Raw genomic sequence first — 18,208 nt, 5'->3', positions numbered from 1 at the left:
TTTTTTTAATCCCAAAACCATGAACATGACTAACTCATATTCTAAAACAGTTCTTACTTATTTGGAATTCATAGCCATTTTCACCTGGTACACTGCCAAACGCATAACAAAACTACTTTCTAAAGAATAAGAAACCACTTAATAATTCCATAGAAAGCTTGTTTTTCTATAAATTCTTATTAATACATTTGACCACTTTCAACTTGCAATGGTGTTTGCATTCTAGGCTTATTTCATATGCAAAACTGTAGAGATACACAGCCGAGATACACAACTCTTTCTGAATTGTGTTCGTAGCAGCAGAGAATATTGTGCTATCATCTGCACAACTGTTACTGTTCCTATATATCCAGCTTTACAGGCAGGATCATACTGAACAAGAAACTGAACAAAAGTGTGGTGATACCCCACCACAAATTACAGACACACACTAAATGAATGTAAACTACAGCTGGACGCCTGCCGAATGAAGGCAAGAGACCCTTTATCTCAGAAGAGCTTTCCTCCTGCAGGAAAATGGAATTTCAATCCCTGCATTAACAACCTAGTAATATTTGAATTGCAAATGACTAGTGCATGTATCAGTTGCTTGACAATCTAGATATAAGAGACCGGAGCCATGGCTTGAAAGGACATTTGGCATGTATGATAAACCTATCACAGCTGTTACTATCATTCACTTTGCAGATTATTGTAAACAAACTTCAGCAACCCCAAAACATGCCATTCAAGGTGTTGCTGAAATTAGTTAACCTTTTGATTTAATTGCTTTTTGCACTTATGTTTGATTTATAAGCATCAAACCATGAAACCTGAAGCACTGCACTTGTCTTTGCTTAACTGTGTCTTTCCATAACACAGTCATTTATGTCCCTTTAAAAATATAGCTATGTGTTTCCAATTATCTCTGCATTGCTTAAGATACCTCTTCTTCACAAAGAGCAAGTATGAGCTGTTTCAAGACATCTGTAATAGGCTGGTTTTCAGCTTTTCGCTGTTCTAGTTTCTTCTCCAAAGCAGACACGTCAGATTTAGCACTCTAAATGGAGGTAACAGAAAGAATGTCAATTGTGAAAACACCCTTCCCTGAACAACTTGTCGGATCACTTTAATAAAAGACAGACAAAATAATCCTCTTCCTTCATACTTGATGAATTTTTTTAATCATTTAAGGTGCTTTTATCTGTTTAAATAGTACATACTAATTGAAGACTTGAGTCAGAATACAGTAAAAATAAAAAACCCCAACATTAAGTCACACATCTACAAAGGTCAACGTTACTATTTCTCTCACTCAGTTCTTTGTGTTCAGGGAAGTAGGGAAGAGCAAGCAGCCTGTTTCTTTTTCCATCTCCACTTTGCTCAGATCAGAAATGTAAAGACTTGACACTTGACCATTAGGAGCAGTATGGATTTATATGGTTCCTGCCACTCAAGTGGATCACTGTAATTTTACAAGCATGAATTAAGCCTCACACCACTACTGTTAACTAACTAGAACTTTCAAAAGAATATATACCAGGCAGGGAAACTGAGGCATGAGACCTCAGCCAACTCCAAGGTCAAGTATCAGGTCTCTATGAAAATCTGGATAGCCTTTACTCCTACTCTGGAAAGTAACCTCTGAACTTCAAATGGTAGATTTAAATAACATAAATATTCTTCCATGACCTGAAAGCTAGTGATTACACTTCATGAAAACCCCATATCCAAACAGTATTATTACAGTAAGAACGGTGAATTTACTTACTTCTGGAATGTTGTCTGTAGACAGGGTTTTTTTATTACACAGTAACCTTACATCCTGAAATTCAGTAAGACAAAAATATCACTGATCTCCCCCAAAGATCAATCTCTAAGTAAGCATATCATACTCCAAAGGTTCAAGATAATTATATAATAGCAATGGTAAAAAAAAAACTGTGTTCTGCAGCATTATTATACTGACTTGAAACAGCACTTATTAAATGTATCCCTTTCACATTAGAAATTAAACTAGCTACAACAGTGAAAAATCATAGAAAGGTTAAAAGGCTTACATATAATCACTGCATGAAGATATTTATTTTGCAAAGGAGAATATATTCAGAGATTTTTTTTTTAGATTCAAAGTAATTGCTATAGAACCACAGACCTTAATTAATTCAGGAACTTGAGAGGAGTCCAGCAGTCTGCAAATGCCGCTGTAGTGGCTTGTAGGGATAACTATATTCTGTACCAAGAGGTGGGAAAAAAATTATGAGTTTTGAAACAGAACCAAACTGAAATTTGTCTAACAGAAATTATCTCAGATGTAATTCAAGTCTGCAGCTCTTGCATGTCATTGAGAAGTGGTCTGGTTGTACTTAAAAGCAGCAATTTCAAACCTAATAGATACATGTCAGGCAGGACAGGCATTATGTAGCAAAAAATGAAATGGTACCATCTTCTTCAGCTGATGGAAGTATTGTCTCAAACGCTCCTCCTTGGCCTGTACCTCTGAGTCACTCATGCTGTCAATCAAGTGATAAAGAAAATAGCCAACAGCTTCTGTGGAAAAAAACAAGAGAAAGCATTCCACTAAAATTACCGAGACTGTCATGTTATCAAGATTAATTTATAAGAAATCATTTTGGTGTGAGATGTCACCCTGATGAGAGGCTCTGAAATGGCAACAATGATCACTGAGGCATAGAGATTATGTGGTTTGGGAGCACATATCTAACTGGTGAGTGAAAGGAATATTAATTATTTTCAGACCTAGTGACAGCTTTTCAGTACAGAATCTTACTTCAATCTATTTTTTCCACTACCGTGTGACAGAAGTGGTACTGCCCAAGGCCTTCCCCCCCTTTCCTGCCTGCTACCCCAAATAGTTGCCACAAATATTTTGTCATTGCTCAAAAGAAAAAACAGATTTCTAACACTTTGCATATTTATTCTGTACATTTTACCCATTATATTCCATTACCAAGTTACATTAAATATTGTAATATTAATATAAAAGCATGCAAAAATATTTTAACAATTTGAGCAAGTAACACTGAAGAAACTGCCTATTAGCCAATGAAAATTAAGATGAACAGATTTCATCAAATTATGCTAAGTTTCTTATCTATGCAGTGTAAAAATATGTGGGGTCCTGTAGCTCCTCCCAGAACAGCAAGAGTATCAAGTACTGCCTTCTCAAAGGTTACTTGTCCCCATATCTCCTTGCCTCTCTAGTTCTGAAAGGAGGGGGGAAACCAAACCTTTAAAAAAAAAAACCACATTAAACAAAAAAAGCATACTTATTTCAAGGTAGATTTGGGATACTAAGTACCATTTGGCCTCACAAAATCAGTACCTTTACTACTAAATGTAAAAGTAGGTTGAAAAACTACCATTTTTTAAAAGTATTTAAGCACTGTATTCCTTCTCCATTTTGATCTATACATTTAGAAAAATAAATAATTATCAGTAAGATTTGTTTATAATTCTAAAAAAAATATCTCGTGGCTCTCACAGAATATGCTCTGATTATTTGAATCAGGATTTTACCCAACATGTTTTCAAATTTCACTTTCAAAAAGAAGCAATCAGTGTTTACTGTTGTAATCCCTCAAACCCATCATTACACAGAAGAACGGATTTGTGGATAAGTTACAATCATAGAAATTGAAACTCTACCAGTTGGTCCTGGAGGCGTCAGGCAATAACGTTCATCCTTGTACAACAGTTCTGTTATCTGGTGAGACAGAATAATCGTACATTGCAGCCAAAAGAAGCAAGCAAGGACAAATAGTATCTGAAATTGAATTCTCAAAATAATAAAGCATCTCTCTGTTAAAGTATTATTCTTTACCACATCATAGTCATTCTCTAAGAAACACAAAGGAGGTTTTTTTTTGTAAATAATAGGGCTTTCTTGAAAAAATATTGCAACAGAAATGCTTTCTGAGGTATAGCATTAAGACAGAGAACACTCTAGTATTCTGTTTATATATCGTTCTACAGGAAGTTAGCTATCCTAAGACACTGTGTCACTCCTGAAGATGCTACAATTACGTTCAAATTTACCAAAAGGCTGAAATTGTCCTAAAAAGCTTATTATTTTTTATATTTGACAGAAGCAAATACAAAAAAAAAAAAAAAAGAAAAAAAAAAAAAGGAACATTTATCATGCTCTGCTAGAGTTAAAGTAACTAGTACAGGTAGTTGTAAATAATTGTAATTTTGAATGACAAAACATGCGTTCATAAAAATTAATTACATTCAGCTACATTTAGCACTCATTTGATCCATCATGCAAACAAAAGAAATATATAGATTTTACTTCCTCTGAAAGAAAAGAAGCATTTACCCAAAAGCTCCCCACATCTTACATACAAATACTTTAACCCAAACAACATCACTTTAAAAATCATTTGACTCTTCTTAAGGAAATTAAATCATTCTTATGAATTAAATCTTCAGTTAAAAGCTGAAATTTTGTATCAAGAATATTTGTTTTATCTCCCATGATTCTAGAATGCAATCTCAAAGAAGTCAGGAGATGCATTTTCACTGCCAAAGTGCTGTGTTTTAAGTAATGACAAAAGAAAAGGAACCCTCACCTTCAATTGTTGATGAAAATGGATAAATAAAGACAGAAAAGACCAAATGTACAACTAAATATCTTATCTATTACTTTTCTACCAACACCATAGACACTGTTCACGGTTAAACTACAGCTTCTTTCTGCCCTTTTCCCCTCATCTTCCTACAAATCAATACACACTGGAATAAAATCCAAGGAAGTCATAACAGCTCTTTTGAATCAAATATCAGAGTATGAAAAGGAATGAATTACAGAAAAAAATGCATCATATTATTTTTGTTTCTAGATGGCTATTTTTTTTCCAAATTAGCATTTCTTATTTTAGAAGTTCAATACATGTATTTACTCCTAAACTTAGTGAAGACAGTAACATTCTTCTTCCATTGTGATGAAAAACAGAATTAACTCTAGATATTACTTCACATGCAGACCACCATTACTTCAGCTCTGTCCTTCAAAATTATTTTTATAATGGGACCAATAAGAGAACCCCCTTTTTTCTTTCCCTGCTCTCCCTTTTTTTATAAATGCGAAAAAGGAATGAGAGAGGCAGTAGACAAAAATATCCTCTTAGCAGAATCATCACAGAGCATTAAAAGGTAGTAAAATGCAAAAACATCTGGAATTGATTATACACAAATCATTGATCAGTGACTTTTCAAATATCAATTTCCACTTCATTCCAAGATTTCTTTGCAAAATCTAAAATGTACTTTTATTAATCAGCAGTCACAATACTGAAGATTAACAATAAAAAGCACAGTGCATCCCTTCCCAAATTCTGAAACCACATCCAAAGCACTAATCTACTGTGTTCGAATACTGTGCAAAATGCAACAACTAAGTTATATTCCAGTGTCTCTCTAATGTAGTCCTAACGTAGGGTCATGCAAGATGATCAGTAATTTCCCTTTGAGTTCATCCAGGTAATTTCTTTTATCTGGCTTTGACTTTGATGCTTTAAGTCATATAACAGAAACTCAAAAACTAAGTCTGCATTACTATTTTGTTAGCACCAGTGTAAGGACAGGGAGAAAGTTTAAGGAGGGCAGGAAAGTGAATTGATGCCTGATGGCACAGTCATGGCACACTTTGGTCCAGAAGCTACGACCACCTTCAGCAGTAACTACATTGAGCTAGAAATTGCAGTAGAATAAGCTAAATGACATGGTGACACCACACTTTTTTTCACAATTCCACTTAACTGTCTGATTTGAAAACTCAGTTTGATACACTTGTCCGATCTGCCACTGACAGAAGTCTTGCTCAAATCAGCAGGTCTACCATCTTCAGTGTCAGAATTCAGATTTACAATAATGCACCATAAACATGCAATGCCTAAAGAATCTTGATTTTATTTACAGTTTTATCTCCACTTACCTTGCTCCATAGATGTACATCATCTGAGCTGAAGAGGGCAGCAAAGGATAACAAAAGCAACAAAAATGATTTTACTCTTGTCGCTTTCTTTAAAACACAGAACATTAACATCTTATTTAGATGAAATTAAAATACAGTAATTGCCATGTACTGTTTAAACCAATTTTGTACATAATAACTTTAGGATAATAGCTTTTCACTATACTCAATATGGTCATAATTTCTGCTAAAAAACTTAAAATAAACATTCCAAACAGATCACTTATGACTAGAAAGTGTTTTAGTTTTGGTCTCAGTTCAAATTTTTAACATATCCTAATTGTATTTTTTTTTTATACTTCTCTATTTAGAATTTCAAGAAAATAAACTTCACTCAAGCTACACTCTACATAGAAAGCACTTTATACATGGAATTTTTTAGGGAAAAAAATCTAACTCTCCTTTGCATTAGACTTTTTATACACCAAGATAACTACAGGCAATTAAAGTAATTAATTAAATTGATTAATGCATTTATTCTATGAATAAAATAATATAATCAAATCTCTTAAGGTATAATGATCATTATAGTGAGAGAAACACATAGTATTTTAAAAAGCAGAAAACAAACCAGAGTTTCTCCAGCCACAGATTGAAAAAGAACTTGAGAAAGAACACTTCTCTGTACATCATGAGGTTACAACCAAAAATCATGTCAACCTGTTCAAAGTATAAAAACCCTGACATCTTGATGTAAACCAGCTGTCTCAAGTAATAAAAACCTGCTACTTTCCTGTAATTCATACAACTTCAAAATTCTCATTAGAAGCTCTAAATTTCCAATAACTGTAACTTTTCAACAACTATAAAATATTATTAACATGGGCAATGGTAAGAGAATAAAAACTTAGGACAATTTTATCTTCCTGCTATTCTCATAAGAGGAAAATAAGATGTCAGTCTGAACAGACGCACAAAAACTTGAACACATTCACAGAAATTTAGGATTTTATTTAGGAAGTTCAAGTGTATGAAACATTTGTTCTTTCTGTGCAACTGCCACTTGTATTTGAAAATGAATCAAATGCAGGTCCACACAGAGGGAAAAGAAAATGCTATCTGTGAGGTTAGTTAAGCTTTGTTGGGTGAACTCACTCCACCACTGACAGCATGACAATGAACCGCAGATATCAAATGCATCAATTTCCTAAAGTACTTGACTTTGAAACAGTAATGGTACATCAGGCAAATAGAAGGGAGTACTTGGAAGCAGTTACTAGAGAAGAGCAGTTTCAACAAAAATCCATAAACTAGTCTGCCACAGACATTGTTCATGTGTCCCTGGCATCCCTACCCTGTACTTTTGCACTCCAAACCTGAACTTTGTTCATTGGAACACTCAAGACCTGCATTTAGTCATAAAATTTTGCTGTCGTTTTTACAAAACCTACAAATATTCTTTCTTCTCTCCTATCATACCATCAAGTTTCATGCTCGGGCTGTTATAGCCATTAAGTTTAAAACAGAAAAGGCAACGTGACTAGGTATGCTTTTAGAAATAATTTAAGGGTAAAATCAGAGCACAGGCAGTCTTGAACACAGTGTCTGAAACCAGGTAGAAAGAAAGGCAAACAAAAGAATATAAAATGGATAAACAAAACTTACGACGTAAGTGTATAAAAGTGGCAAGGAAAGCTGAAGTAAAGTGAAAAAACCACCACCACCCCATACCCCCCCAAAAAAATCACATCAAAACATCCCTAACCTTAATTTCTATCAGAATTCTGAGCTTTTAGCCCAGATGTCCAGTAACTTGTAATCAGAACAGCAGGAATTCTTCCCGTTATAAGGAGAGTAACTGTTTCACTTTGGCAGGCTACGTTTTTTAGCAACTAGTTTGCTAGAAAGATGATGACATTTTAAAGATACTTTAAATCACATTCTGCACACCTGCACAGTTCCCCAGTGATAGGTACATTTCAGGCTAGGGTTGACTGTGTATGGTAAACTGGCATAGTTTGCTTTCTAGTGAAAATCCTATTTCAGTTGGATATTTATCTATACTTATAGAGAAAAAATGTGTTTAGAAAATCTGTTACTTTAATTAATGCATCTGCAACAGATGATTATGCAGCTGACTATTAAAGGAATAGCAGTATACTCCTACTGGATCTAAAATATTATTTCACTTATCCCTTGGATAACAAAGCCAGCTAGGCCTAGCTAACAAAAAAAATTTCAAAACTGGTTTGCTTTTTCTCCTCTTTTCCCATGATACAACAGGTCCAGCTAGATAGAATATGCAATTTTCTATGAAATTATTTTTGTCACATTCATCTGTTACGTTTTACTAATATCCAACCAAAACAGTTCTAATTCATACTCATTACAAAATTCCAGGAAATAACAAGATCAGCCTTCAAACCCTGGTCCTGAGTAATATTAGGTGACTTCTCTTGTTCCCTACAGCAAAAGCATGCTGAAAAAACCCTATCATTCCCAGTCCTAAACATTTGACTGGGGCAAGCAGTGCATGATAGAAGTGCCTGCTAATTCACATATACTTTCATGAACTTAAGAGAATCTTGCAAATACACAAGGAACCTTCCTTGCAGAATGGGAGCATGACTATGAACACAAAGTCCTGGCAATGTAGCTCGGAACTAGGTGTTACATGTCAGTATTCAGGAGCCATATTAACCCAGAGGGCACAGAAAGTTAGCAGATGTAGCAGAATAAGCCAGGCTCCTACTGGTAGTTCATCTTCATCAAGCACCCTATTACTTTACTGGCTAATAGTGACAATCTTTAGGGATATTTTACAGTAGCATAGCTGTTTATAAAAGAAAAGTGAATAAAGATAACCCCCAAATGTTTACTACCCTAAGTTTATATACTGGCACATAGGCAGAACAAAGAATAATGAAATTCTTTTTCATCTACTACATAAAATGTTTCAAGTGTATGCTCATATATAGAAGAGGCAAGGAAAATGAGGAAAGCAGGGAGGAACAAAAGTATCTCCTACTAAACGTGGAATGCTACTTTTAAAACATGGACCAGGGGACAAAAGACTGGACAGACTTGTGTTTAACAAGACAAAAAAGAGAGGAAACTTTGTTACACAGGATAAAGGAAGTATTCATATAACAACCTTACCTTTTAAAACCAAAAATGAGGCTGTTTCTAAACAGACGATAATCTATAGCAGGTATGTTTGCTGAAGACACTGTAAATGAAAGAAATGTTTCTCAATAGTCATTGTAAGAAAGTCCCTGAACTGCAACAACTCAGCAAATCATGTAAATAGACCATCACTTGAAAAGATATTTTGATAGTTTACTAAATGCTGACAAACATTTATAAACCAAGATTTAAAATATCAAAGCATTTGAAACAGTCCTGGTTTTATCAGCTCTAAATCTGATCCATTTCAAAAGCAATCAAATATTCAGAGTGAGAAGTTTTCCCTCTATATTACCTTTAATGTTAATTGTTAATAAATCAGCTTTTTATATGAATTATTAATTGCATAAAGCATCTTTGTCTGTAATAAAGTAAAAGACCAATTCCAAAAAGCAAAACAAATCTGAAACTATATTAATCAAGAAAACCTGATATATTAGTGCTGGAACAAAAAAGTTCCACTGATGGCAAATGGTTTGCTAATTGTTTCAGACTGAACACCTGCCTTAAAATAGGCTTCAATTTTTGTCTTTTATTTTTTAAATAATTATAAAAATAAAATTTAAAAAACACAAGCAAAAATCAATAGCACAATGCTTTCTTAAGTGTTTGCTTCTGCTCATATAAATTCCCTGACCAGAAAGAAAAAGCAGTTCCATGTAAAGTGCTATCCACTGAATTACATTAAATCTAAGGGGGGAAAAAAAGAGACAAATATACAGTTCTACACGTTGTTATATACAATAATATTTGAACACAAAGTAAATGGCAAAATCACTTAAAATTAGATGTCCCTGAGAGGTAATTTACAGCTATGCTTCATGTTCTCATCTTTACATCACTTCTTGACTAAATATTCCATAACATTCTACCTTCTTCCTAGAGAATTGCTGTTTCTCACTCCAGCATCGTAGACCAGCAAAGAAAAAAATACAGTAGTGGGTGCATTTATGTCCTGTATGAAGTTATCATCATCTCACTTCAGCATCACAATGGAATTAACTGCTGTAAAACCCTGACTGCACAGGGCCCTTTCAGCAAGGGCTGCAATATGGTAGAAGATAACCATGAAGAAGATAAAATAAAAACACCAGCTCTAAAGGAGCCTGGGAAGTCAAAGACAAGAACACGCTAAGAGCACTTCCTTAGTCTAACTCTAGTTTTAAATGCTGGAACATTTCTTTTTGTTTGAAAACCTCAGGTAAAGTTGGTTTCAAGACACTCTGAATACAAATTCTCCAGCAGTATATTAAACTTTTGGCTTATAAAAAAGCAAGCAGAAAAGCATCTTAGTATGCTCAGCTGCTGCTGACAATCGGCAACCTGGTTTCCTTAGCAACAAACAAGTCTGAGAAAATCAAGGGGCTGACAATGAAGTGGAATGGAACGGCATGATAAAGGGAAAAAGCAGCTCTCATGTACACTGCCTTATGTGCCCAGATTCCTCAGCTGATGCTTCGGAGTTTTCATCTTGTCAGTAGCAGAAATCTATACATTATAAGGCATGAGAAGCTGAATCAATACACCTAGATAGCAGCCAGCATTAATAAACCAACCTTTGCCTCCTCTGACTACATTGATGAGACAATCTCAAACTATTTTCCATACTCCATCTATTTTTCCCTCTTTGTAATATTGCAAAAGGAGACAAGTCAAAAAGAAAAAAAAAATCAGCTGTTTAATATCTGTGCCTTATCATCACATAGGTGCTAATTGGATTTACTAGCATTCATTTCAGCTTGGTAAACTATTTACAGAGTAGTTTCCTTTAAAGCTCAAGTTCAAAGAAATTTGATATGTCTCCATGAATTATTAACCCTGGTCTTTGTAAACAGAAATATCACTACAAGATTTAAATTCAACTCACAAACAATGGGTAAATAATACTAATTGATACTAATTTTGTGACAACAAGACAGAATTCAACTTACTCTATGCGCCTGTGTCATATGTTTGATATAGACATTTACCATATATCAGGCATACGTGTATTTGTGTCTTACAACACATTAAAGCCAGCCTGTTTCAGTTAACCAGAATGAAAGGAGGGTGTCTACATTTTCATGGAGAAAAAAATTCCCCAAACTATTTCACATTGTTGTTAATAAACAGTCCTCCTTTGAAAAAAAAAAAAATTCTAAGTTTCTTTTTAGGTACTTAAATGTTATGGGTCAATGGCTGGGTTCATGCTTTTTGGGTTTGTTTTTTTCTTATTAAACCAAACAAAATACTGGCAAAACGTAAGGTGAATCTTGAGGATTCACTAATTTATAACTCTCCAATACCAAAATCAAATCACTAATTAGTAACTACTCAGTTTTCTCATCTACAATACACCAGCTTCCCAGAGTCATGGATTATAGACTACTTATTTCTGTATTTATCAAATAAAACAGTTAATGACAACCACAGCAAGTAACTGCTTAAGCTTTTCCCTGAGCCTTAGGCAAATAAAACTGTTGTTTACAAAGAGATTTTTCTGTATCAGATTTAGCCCAAGTTTAGGTATTTTATTAATATATCATTATACTAGGAATATATACTCTATATATATATATATATATATATATACACACACACTAGAAAAACTATTTATTTAAATTTTGAAGACAATCACATTCTTACTTAACCAAGCAAATTATCCCATCCCCTACATTCAGTCAATGACACAAATTAACATGTGCAAGCACTGAGCATCAGAACAGTCTTTGGAGAAAACTCTTAAAACATGCCACAATTCAATGCCTAATTAACCAATCACATTTATACACAACTTCTGTGACCAAGAGATCAGCAGAACCCCCTCAGGTTAATGTCAGTGACCATCAGATCTTTAAAGCAGGTTCTTTTATGAGTAACTGTAGTACTTCAGAGCTGTATCGTTCCTTGCTTTCTATAGCCATTGATGCTACAAACAAAAGCAATCCAAGCACCAACCACCTCACAGGCCTTGTGATACACAAACTCTTAAGCTCTCCAAGTACAAGAGTGTCACATTCCTGTCACAATCACAGTAAAGCTGTTATTTGCAAATAACTTCTACACAAATCTTATGGCAAGGTTCAATACCGAAGAAGAATTAAACTATGATTTATGGTTCAGAATTGGTAGTTTCACTCTGACAAGTCATCACAGAAGACCTCACATGATAAGCACTTTGCTTATGTGAGGTTTCCCACATATGTTGAAACCTCACATATTAATACAAGTAAATCTTTCAGCCTACAATCAATCCACACTATCACCAAGTACACAGTAACAAGAAACATAAAAAATACTCACTTATAGAAAGAACTTTGTCCAGTCTCCCCTGAGATGCTTCACTTCTCAGTTCTGCCAGATACAGCCCAACACTTTCAAACAGGCAGCCATTTTCCTAGAGAAAATGCAATCAACCATGGAACTTTACACAGAGAAGACCTTCTGATATTTCATATTTTTAAACACTTCCTTCCCAAAGGTAGCTGTAGAGAACATAGAAGGTGCTCTTCAGAAGTCCATACAGCAGCCAAATGAGTTGTTACTGACCAAAATTTTTTTTGTATTGAAATCAACTGAAAGAGACAAAGTTATCAAAGGCAGAAAGACTGGGATAGTTATACTTTGTCTCCAATTCTCAATTCTTTAGTGAGTAAAAAAACTATTCACCAGAAACAACTGTAGTACTTCCAGTCCTCTGTGAAAAAAAATGGCACTAATAATCATCTGCTTTTCCAGTTCAGGAAATAAAGCTACAAGGTCTGGAGCAAAATACTTTGGTTAGCTCTGAAGAAGAAAAAGTAAACAGTAGGAGGAAGACACAATAAACTATCAGTGCAACAACTATTTGAAAAATTTTCTAAATATTCTGAACAGGCTTCATCATACCAGGTTCATGTTTGGAGCACTACTGGGATCTAAAGTCTTCACAGAAAACATACTATAAGAAGCCATGTAATAGTCATTTTTACAAATTTTACATGTAAACTCACCTTCAGCTGGGCATGGGCAGTTTCAATATCAGCAAAGTTTTTAAAAACATAGTCTGTATATGTTTCTGCATCAAGGTCCACCCCCAATTTGTTCATCACTTTGAGGACCTCAAAGATACCTATCAAGGCAAAATTAATAAGGCTAAGTATTCAGAAAAATGAAAACTTGAGAATCAACATGTAAAATAAATGTTGCTTTACAAAAAAGGCGCAATTTCCCTCCTTGAAATTGCCATGAAAAATCCTGCAGTACTATTTTAGGTATTAATAGAATTTTGAACTCTGAAACTTTAAATAGATTCACAAAACTTCACATTCTGTGCCGTGCTATAAAAACAATCAAAGTTCCGTTTGGAAATTGCTATTATACAAATTTATTTTCTAACGCAGCAAATGTAGGACTTACTCATGTTTGCAGAACATCTTATAGAGCTATGTATCAAAATGTCCATACTATTGTGCATAAAAAACAAACCTGAAATTTGATGTAAAGTACATAAACTCAAGATGCAAAAATATTCTTCAACACATCATAACATTCTTAGTTTTCTTCCCAGTATCCAACTCTGATTAGGGCTTGTATACAGGACTTTTCTCTGGACTTGTTTAGAATAGTAAGATGTTTATAATTAAGTTGATAAATTACAAGACATCAACTTCAAACTGGAAATTCAGAAAAAGGAGTCTCCCAAGCCCAGTGAAGCTACATGTTAATTTTTACAGGATTCACATCATGTCACACAACTAGAATGTATATCACTTCTGTAGAGTAACATTTGAAGACACCAGACACCAATATTAAGAGTCCAGCAATTGGAGTGTAGAGTATGTAATTTTTTTAAATTGCTTACACTCTTCTGATTTGCACAAACTTCTTCCAGTAACCTTAGCTACCAAACTCTGATCTCCTGTCAAAACCAATACAGGTATAATCATTTTTTGCTGGTCTAAAAATGATTTGTCAGTTGCTGCAGGACACCAGTACCAAACAGCATATGTTTTTTTCAACTTGCATTTCATACTTATTACTTTAAAAATGTCCAAAGTCCCTGTCTTTGCCCTGGAGTGCCACCTATGGAAAAGTGACACTTCCATGAATATTTTATGCAGTGCACTATGGTGCAAATAATCAAATGTGAATTCCCTTTGAGCACTTGAAAATACATGCAGGCAAGTCACACTAGATTAAAGTCGCATCATCTGTTCGAGTTTGCCTTAAACAAAACTCTGATTTTTGGACCAGAATCTGCAAAAATATGAATAAAGAATTAATTACACTAAGTCTTTTCTCATACCTTTCAAATGTTGACAGCTAGTTTGTACTTCATGTTTTCAACATCCCAGAAAATATAAGTCCTCTCATGCTGAAACCTTTTCAAAAATAACTATAACACTAAAGAGTAGTTTGGAGACCAAGAACTAGAGATCCCATAGTGAATAAGGTGTGGTGCACTCAGGAGGTTTGAACTCAAGCCTGTATGCAGAAGAGTGCAAAAAACAGGCTTGTTAAGCATCCCTATTCCCTAGCAGATAGACTAGAGCACATTTCCTGAGCAGGAGAAGGCAGGTGTGAGAAACAGAACACCAGCACAACAGCAAGATGCAGATACCACAATCATACTACACCAAAGTAATTGCACAGCCAAAGTAATCACAAACTTAAAATGAAAACATATGTAGCAGCATTTTTTTTAAGGTGGCTTATGTACCATTTTTGGGGGGACAGAAGATTAATGAAACCAACAGAGTCCTATAGTTTTGCATATATTTTCTACCTCACCAAAAGCAGAACTACTTTATAGTCAAATAAACATCTTCCACAAAACTAAGCAATGAAACATTTCCATTTCAGTTTAAAAGATTTGAGCATTATGTACATGGACTTTTATAAATTCTTTGCTTCTCATACTGGAAAACACTGACCTCTTCTCTCTCTCCCTACCAAAAAAAAAACCCTAAAAAATAAAGGCACAAAAGTGCAGTAATGTTCATGCAGAACACTTGTCTCACAACCTTTTTTGGGGACCCCCCCCAGATATACAGGTATATTGATTTAGAAATCATTCACGTGTACAGAATACATTCACATGTATTGTGGGCATTATCAAACATACATGAAAATAGAGAGCCAAAAATGATAAAATGATAAAATATTTATTTGCTAACAGTCCACTCACAACCCAATGGATTGCCTTGCACACCCCACTCTGGAGACCACTGATCCAGAAGACTGGGCATGACTAAAACCCCCAGTAAAGTCTTTTGGTCATCTCCCTACTTGATGGAGAACAGGCTTTTTGAGATTTTTAGGCTGACATATGTAAGTACAAAGGAGCTGAGTATACAAAATCAAATAATTGAGTAGAAAGAAGACAGAAATAGAAAGCCAAATGAAGTCAAACAACTCCTTTTTGTCAATAATGGAAACAGCACTCAAACATCAGATCTGTTTTACAACAGGTTCTAACCTCAAATCAGTATATTAAGAACAAATATAAGAGATTAACTATGAGGTAGTCATAATATTTATGTGGTAGAGAAGCTTTTTAAAAACTGAAAAGTGAGGCTTGCATTTCAGTCTACCATTACTCTCCTAAAGTTCTCACAGTTAAGTCATGCCTACTCCCTAAAGCAGTCCCATGAGAACAGAAGGAATTTCTAAGGCAGCTATGTACAGCTCTACATGAGCAAGGGAAGATAAATTTGGCTTTAAGCAGTTTTCTGAGAAAACAAAAAACGAAACTTCAGTTCAAAAAGTAAGGTCACATTCAGGAAAGCATAGTATTTAATGTATTTTTGCTGTGGTGGTAGTTTCAAATCCACTCAGAATGTTATTTGCCAGAAGAATCTGTCTGTAAAACAAGATTTTAAGCAGTAACTTTGTGAAATCACCACCCTTATCCCCTTCTGGACCCAGCCTCACATTTTCCATAGTAAAAACTGAACTACCATTCGCTAACTATGGGTTTTGTATGTAACAATAGTTTATACAATAGTTCAACAACACTTTTTACAAGTGTTTTTAAAAATAGCATGATCATTCAAAGGCAAAGGGAAGCTATAAAATATTCAGGAATAAGCCTAAATTGAACATTTCTGCTTAGGGCCTCCAGATTTTAGTGCATAATCTGATAAAAAATTACTCTCAGTGCCAGTAACAGTTTCAGATCCACTGCATATTGATCTTTTAAACCCTCCATACACTTTTCATTCCTAAAAGCCTAATAAATACTAAGGAAATAAGTATTTATCAATTCATGTATCAGATGCACAGAAAGGCAATGCCCCACCTGAAATTATTTGCCTGTGTAAAATGAGTGAAAAGAGTGGTCAAGAGTATATTTAAAAATGGACTTATTTAGTTTCATACCTCCTAGCCACTACTTCACTGCTACTTTTCTTTCAAATACAATTCTCTAATACAGAAATCACAGAATTTTCTTTGATATCCAGTGTCATATTTTGCTATAATAAACATCAGAGAAACACATAATTAAACACTACTATTTGTTATTTATTTGGGTCACACTATATGTACTGATTTAAACATTTGTACACTGCAGTTCTAGATAACTTGTTGCTTTTATTCTGTTTATTCTAATTATTTAGTCCAGTCTACATGCTATCATATTTTTAATAGTTTTTTCTCAAAGTCGTCTTCCATTACCAGCCTTACCTATAGCAAGACACAAAACCACACACATCAGGCTGGGCATTACTACTTCGTTGAGAAATTAATTACCTTATTTTTGGTATGAGATGTGACACTGTGTCTGTACTCCTGTTCACATTATTTTTTGCTCCTAGAAAGCACTATTCTATTAATTTACTACCCTGACTGCTGTCACCCTTAGATTTCTCACTGCAGCATGATTGTTTGCTCTATTATTTCTATGAAACAATTCCAAGCTGGATGAGGTTTCCCCCCCATTTACCTTTCTTCAAGTGTCTTTGCTGTATTTTTCGATAGTGGAACTTATTTATTCAATTTTTTATTATTAACTCTGAGAAAATTGAATGCAAGCTTACGTAAGGGAAGAAGACAACTTGTGTCACTACTCATGAAGAATACTTACTCTGGCTCTTCCCTATAGAAGCAACTGAGCAGGCGTGCTCTTACCAAAGGTATTTAAAGAATTGAAAAATCACTGGCTTGTGTAGGCATGTACAGTCCTTCCACTCGACAATATCAACTTGGATAGCGAGCACCAGGCTACAAAACTGAGTTTGCAAATTCACAGCATTATCTTACAGCCATACAGAGGTATGTGTATGTAAATCCTTTGCAGACAGAAAAACAAAGATTGCATGGAAAATGGCTAAAAATGCTGGAATTGAGGGATCAATCATCAGTTCTCTTCTCAATTTGCTTACCTGACCTCCAGCAGCAACTACAGTTGCCAAAGCACAGTTGATTTCTACAGCAGGGAGTCCAAATTAAGGCAATCTCTGATCTTGACAAGGACCAGAAGAAGTATAAAAACCTAAGTTTCTCTTGATACTCAAATATTGCTTTAATTTTGGGAGTCAAGTCTGAATCTAAAAATACTTCCAACATCTCTCAGAACTGTGTCAGTGAGGTGAAATTTTTGATGGAGTAAAAGAAAGCAGCTTTTTTGAGTAGGCAGCATCCACACAGAGAAGTACAGCACTGATTTCCATTTACTTATTTTTGGCAACACTGTGTTTCAAGTAAGTCACAAAGGACACAACTAAAACAATATTGCCAGACATTTAAAATACCATAGAACTTTCAAGGATTTGAAAACCTGGGAGAAGATAAACTTGGACAGTAGCCTAGCAGGAACAGAGACTAAGGAGTTAATAAAAACTGAATATTGTTTTCACAAAGGCTTTTTGAAAAAGACTTGAGACATTTTTATAGCCAGAAACAATTAGGGAATACTTGTTTCAGCATTTCTTCCAAACTGGAATGTGACTGTATATTTAAGATAAAATTGCGATATGGAAGAGTCTGCTAAAAGCACTTTTTTTTTGTTTGTGCATTTTGTTTGTCACCCAGTGTCACACTAACAACTCTGCATCTCATTCTAAAGCACATTATACTGTGAGATAAGATGAAAAAGACAGTTTTTTGTTTCCCCAAGGGGGAAGTACTTCTGTTAAAAGCATC

The 18,208-nt window shown here is 34.6% G+C and overlaps 1 protein-coding gene across 2 annotated transcripts in view; it reads right to left on the bottom strand.

Annotated features, from left to right (window-relative positions):
- LRPPRC (leucine rich pentatricopeptide repeat containing) overlaps window positions 1-18,208 on the bottom strand; it is an 85,441-nt gene that overhangs the window by 48,859 nt on the left and 18,374 nt on the right. For both annotated transcript variants that reach the window (XM_021526451.3, XM_021526450.3), the window contains exons 12-20: window positions 13,075-13,193; window positions 12,386-12,479; window positions 9,077-9,146; window positions 5,939-5,966; window positions 3,649-3,706; window positions 2,423-2,529; window positions 2,135-2,212; window positions 1,751-1,804; window positions 926-1,039 (exon numbers count right to left, since the gene is read on the bottom strand). In XM_021526451.3, coding sequence (XP_021382126.2) covers window positions 926-1,039; window positions 1,751-1,804; window positions 2,135-2,212; window positions 2,423-2,529; window positions 3,649-3,706; window positions 5,939-5,966; window positions 9,077-9,146; window positions 12,386-12,479; window positions 13,075-13,193 — 722 coding nt within the window. The remainder of the gene's footprint in view (window positions 1-925; window positions 1,040-1,750; window positions 1,805-2,134; window positions 2,213-2,422; window positions 2,530-3,648; window positions 3,707-5,938; window positions 5,967-9,076; window positions 9,147-12,385; window positions 12,480-13,074; window positions 13,194-18,208) is intronic.

The sequence above is a fragment of the Lonchura striata genome, chromosome 3 (genome assembly GCF_050655825.1).
Source record: "Lonchura striata isolate lonStrDom1 chromosome 3, ASM5065582v1, whole genome shotgun sequence".
Taxonomy (NCBI): Eukaryota; Metazoa; Chordata; class Aves; order Passeriformes; family Estrildidae; genus Lonchura; species Lonchura striata.
Note: the sequence above shows the minus strand (reverse complement) of the source record. Positions and strands in the feature narration are given on the sequence as shown.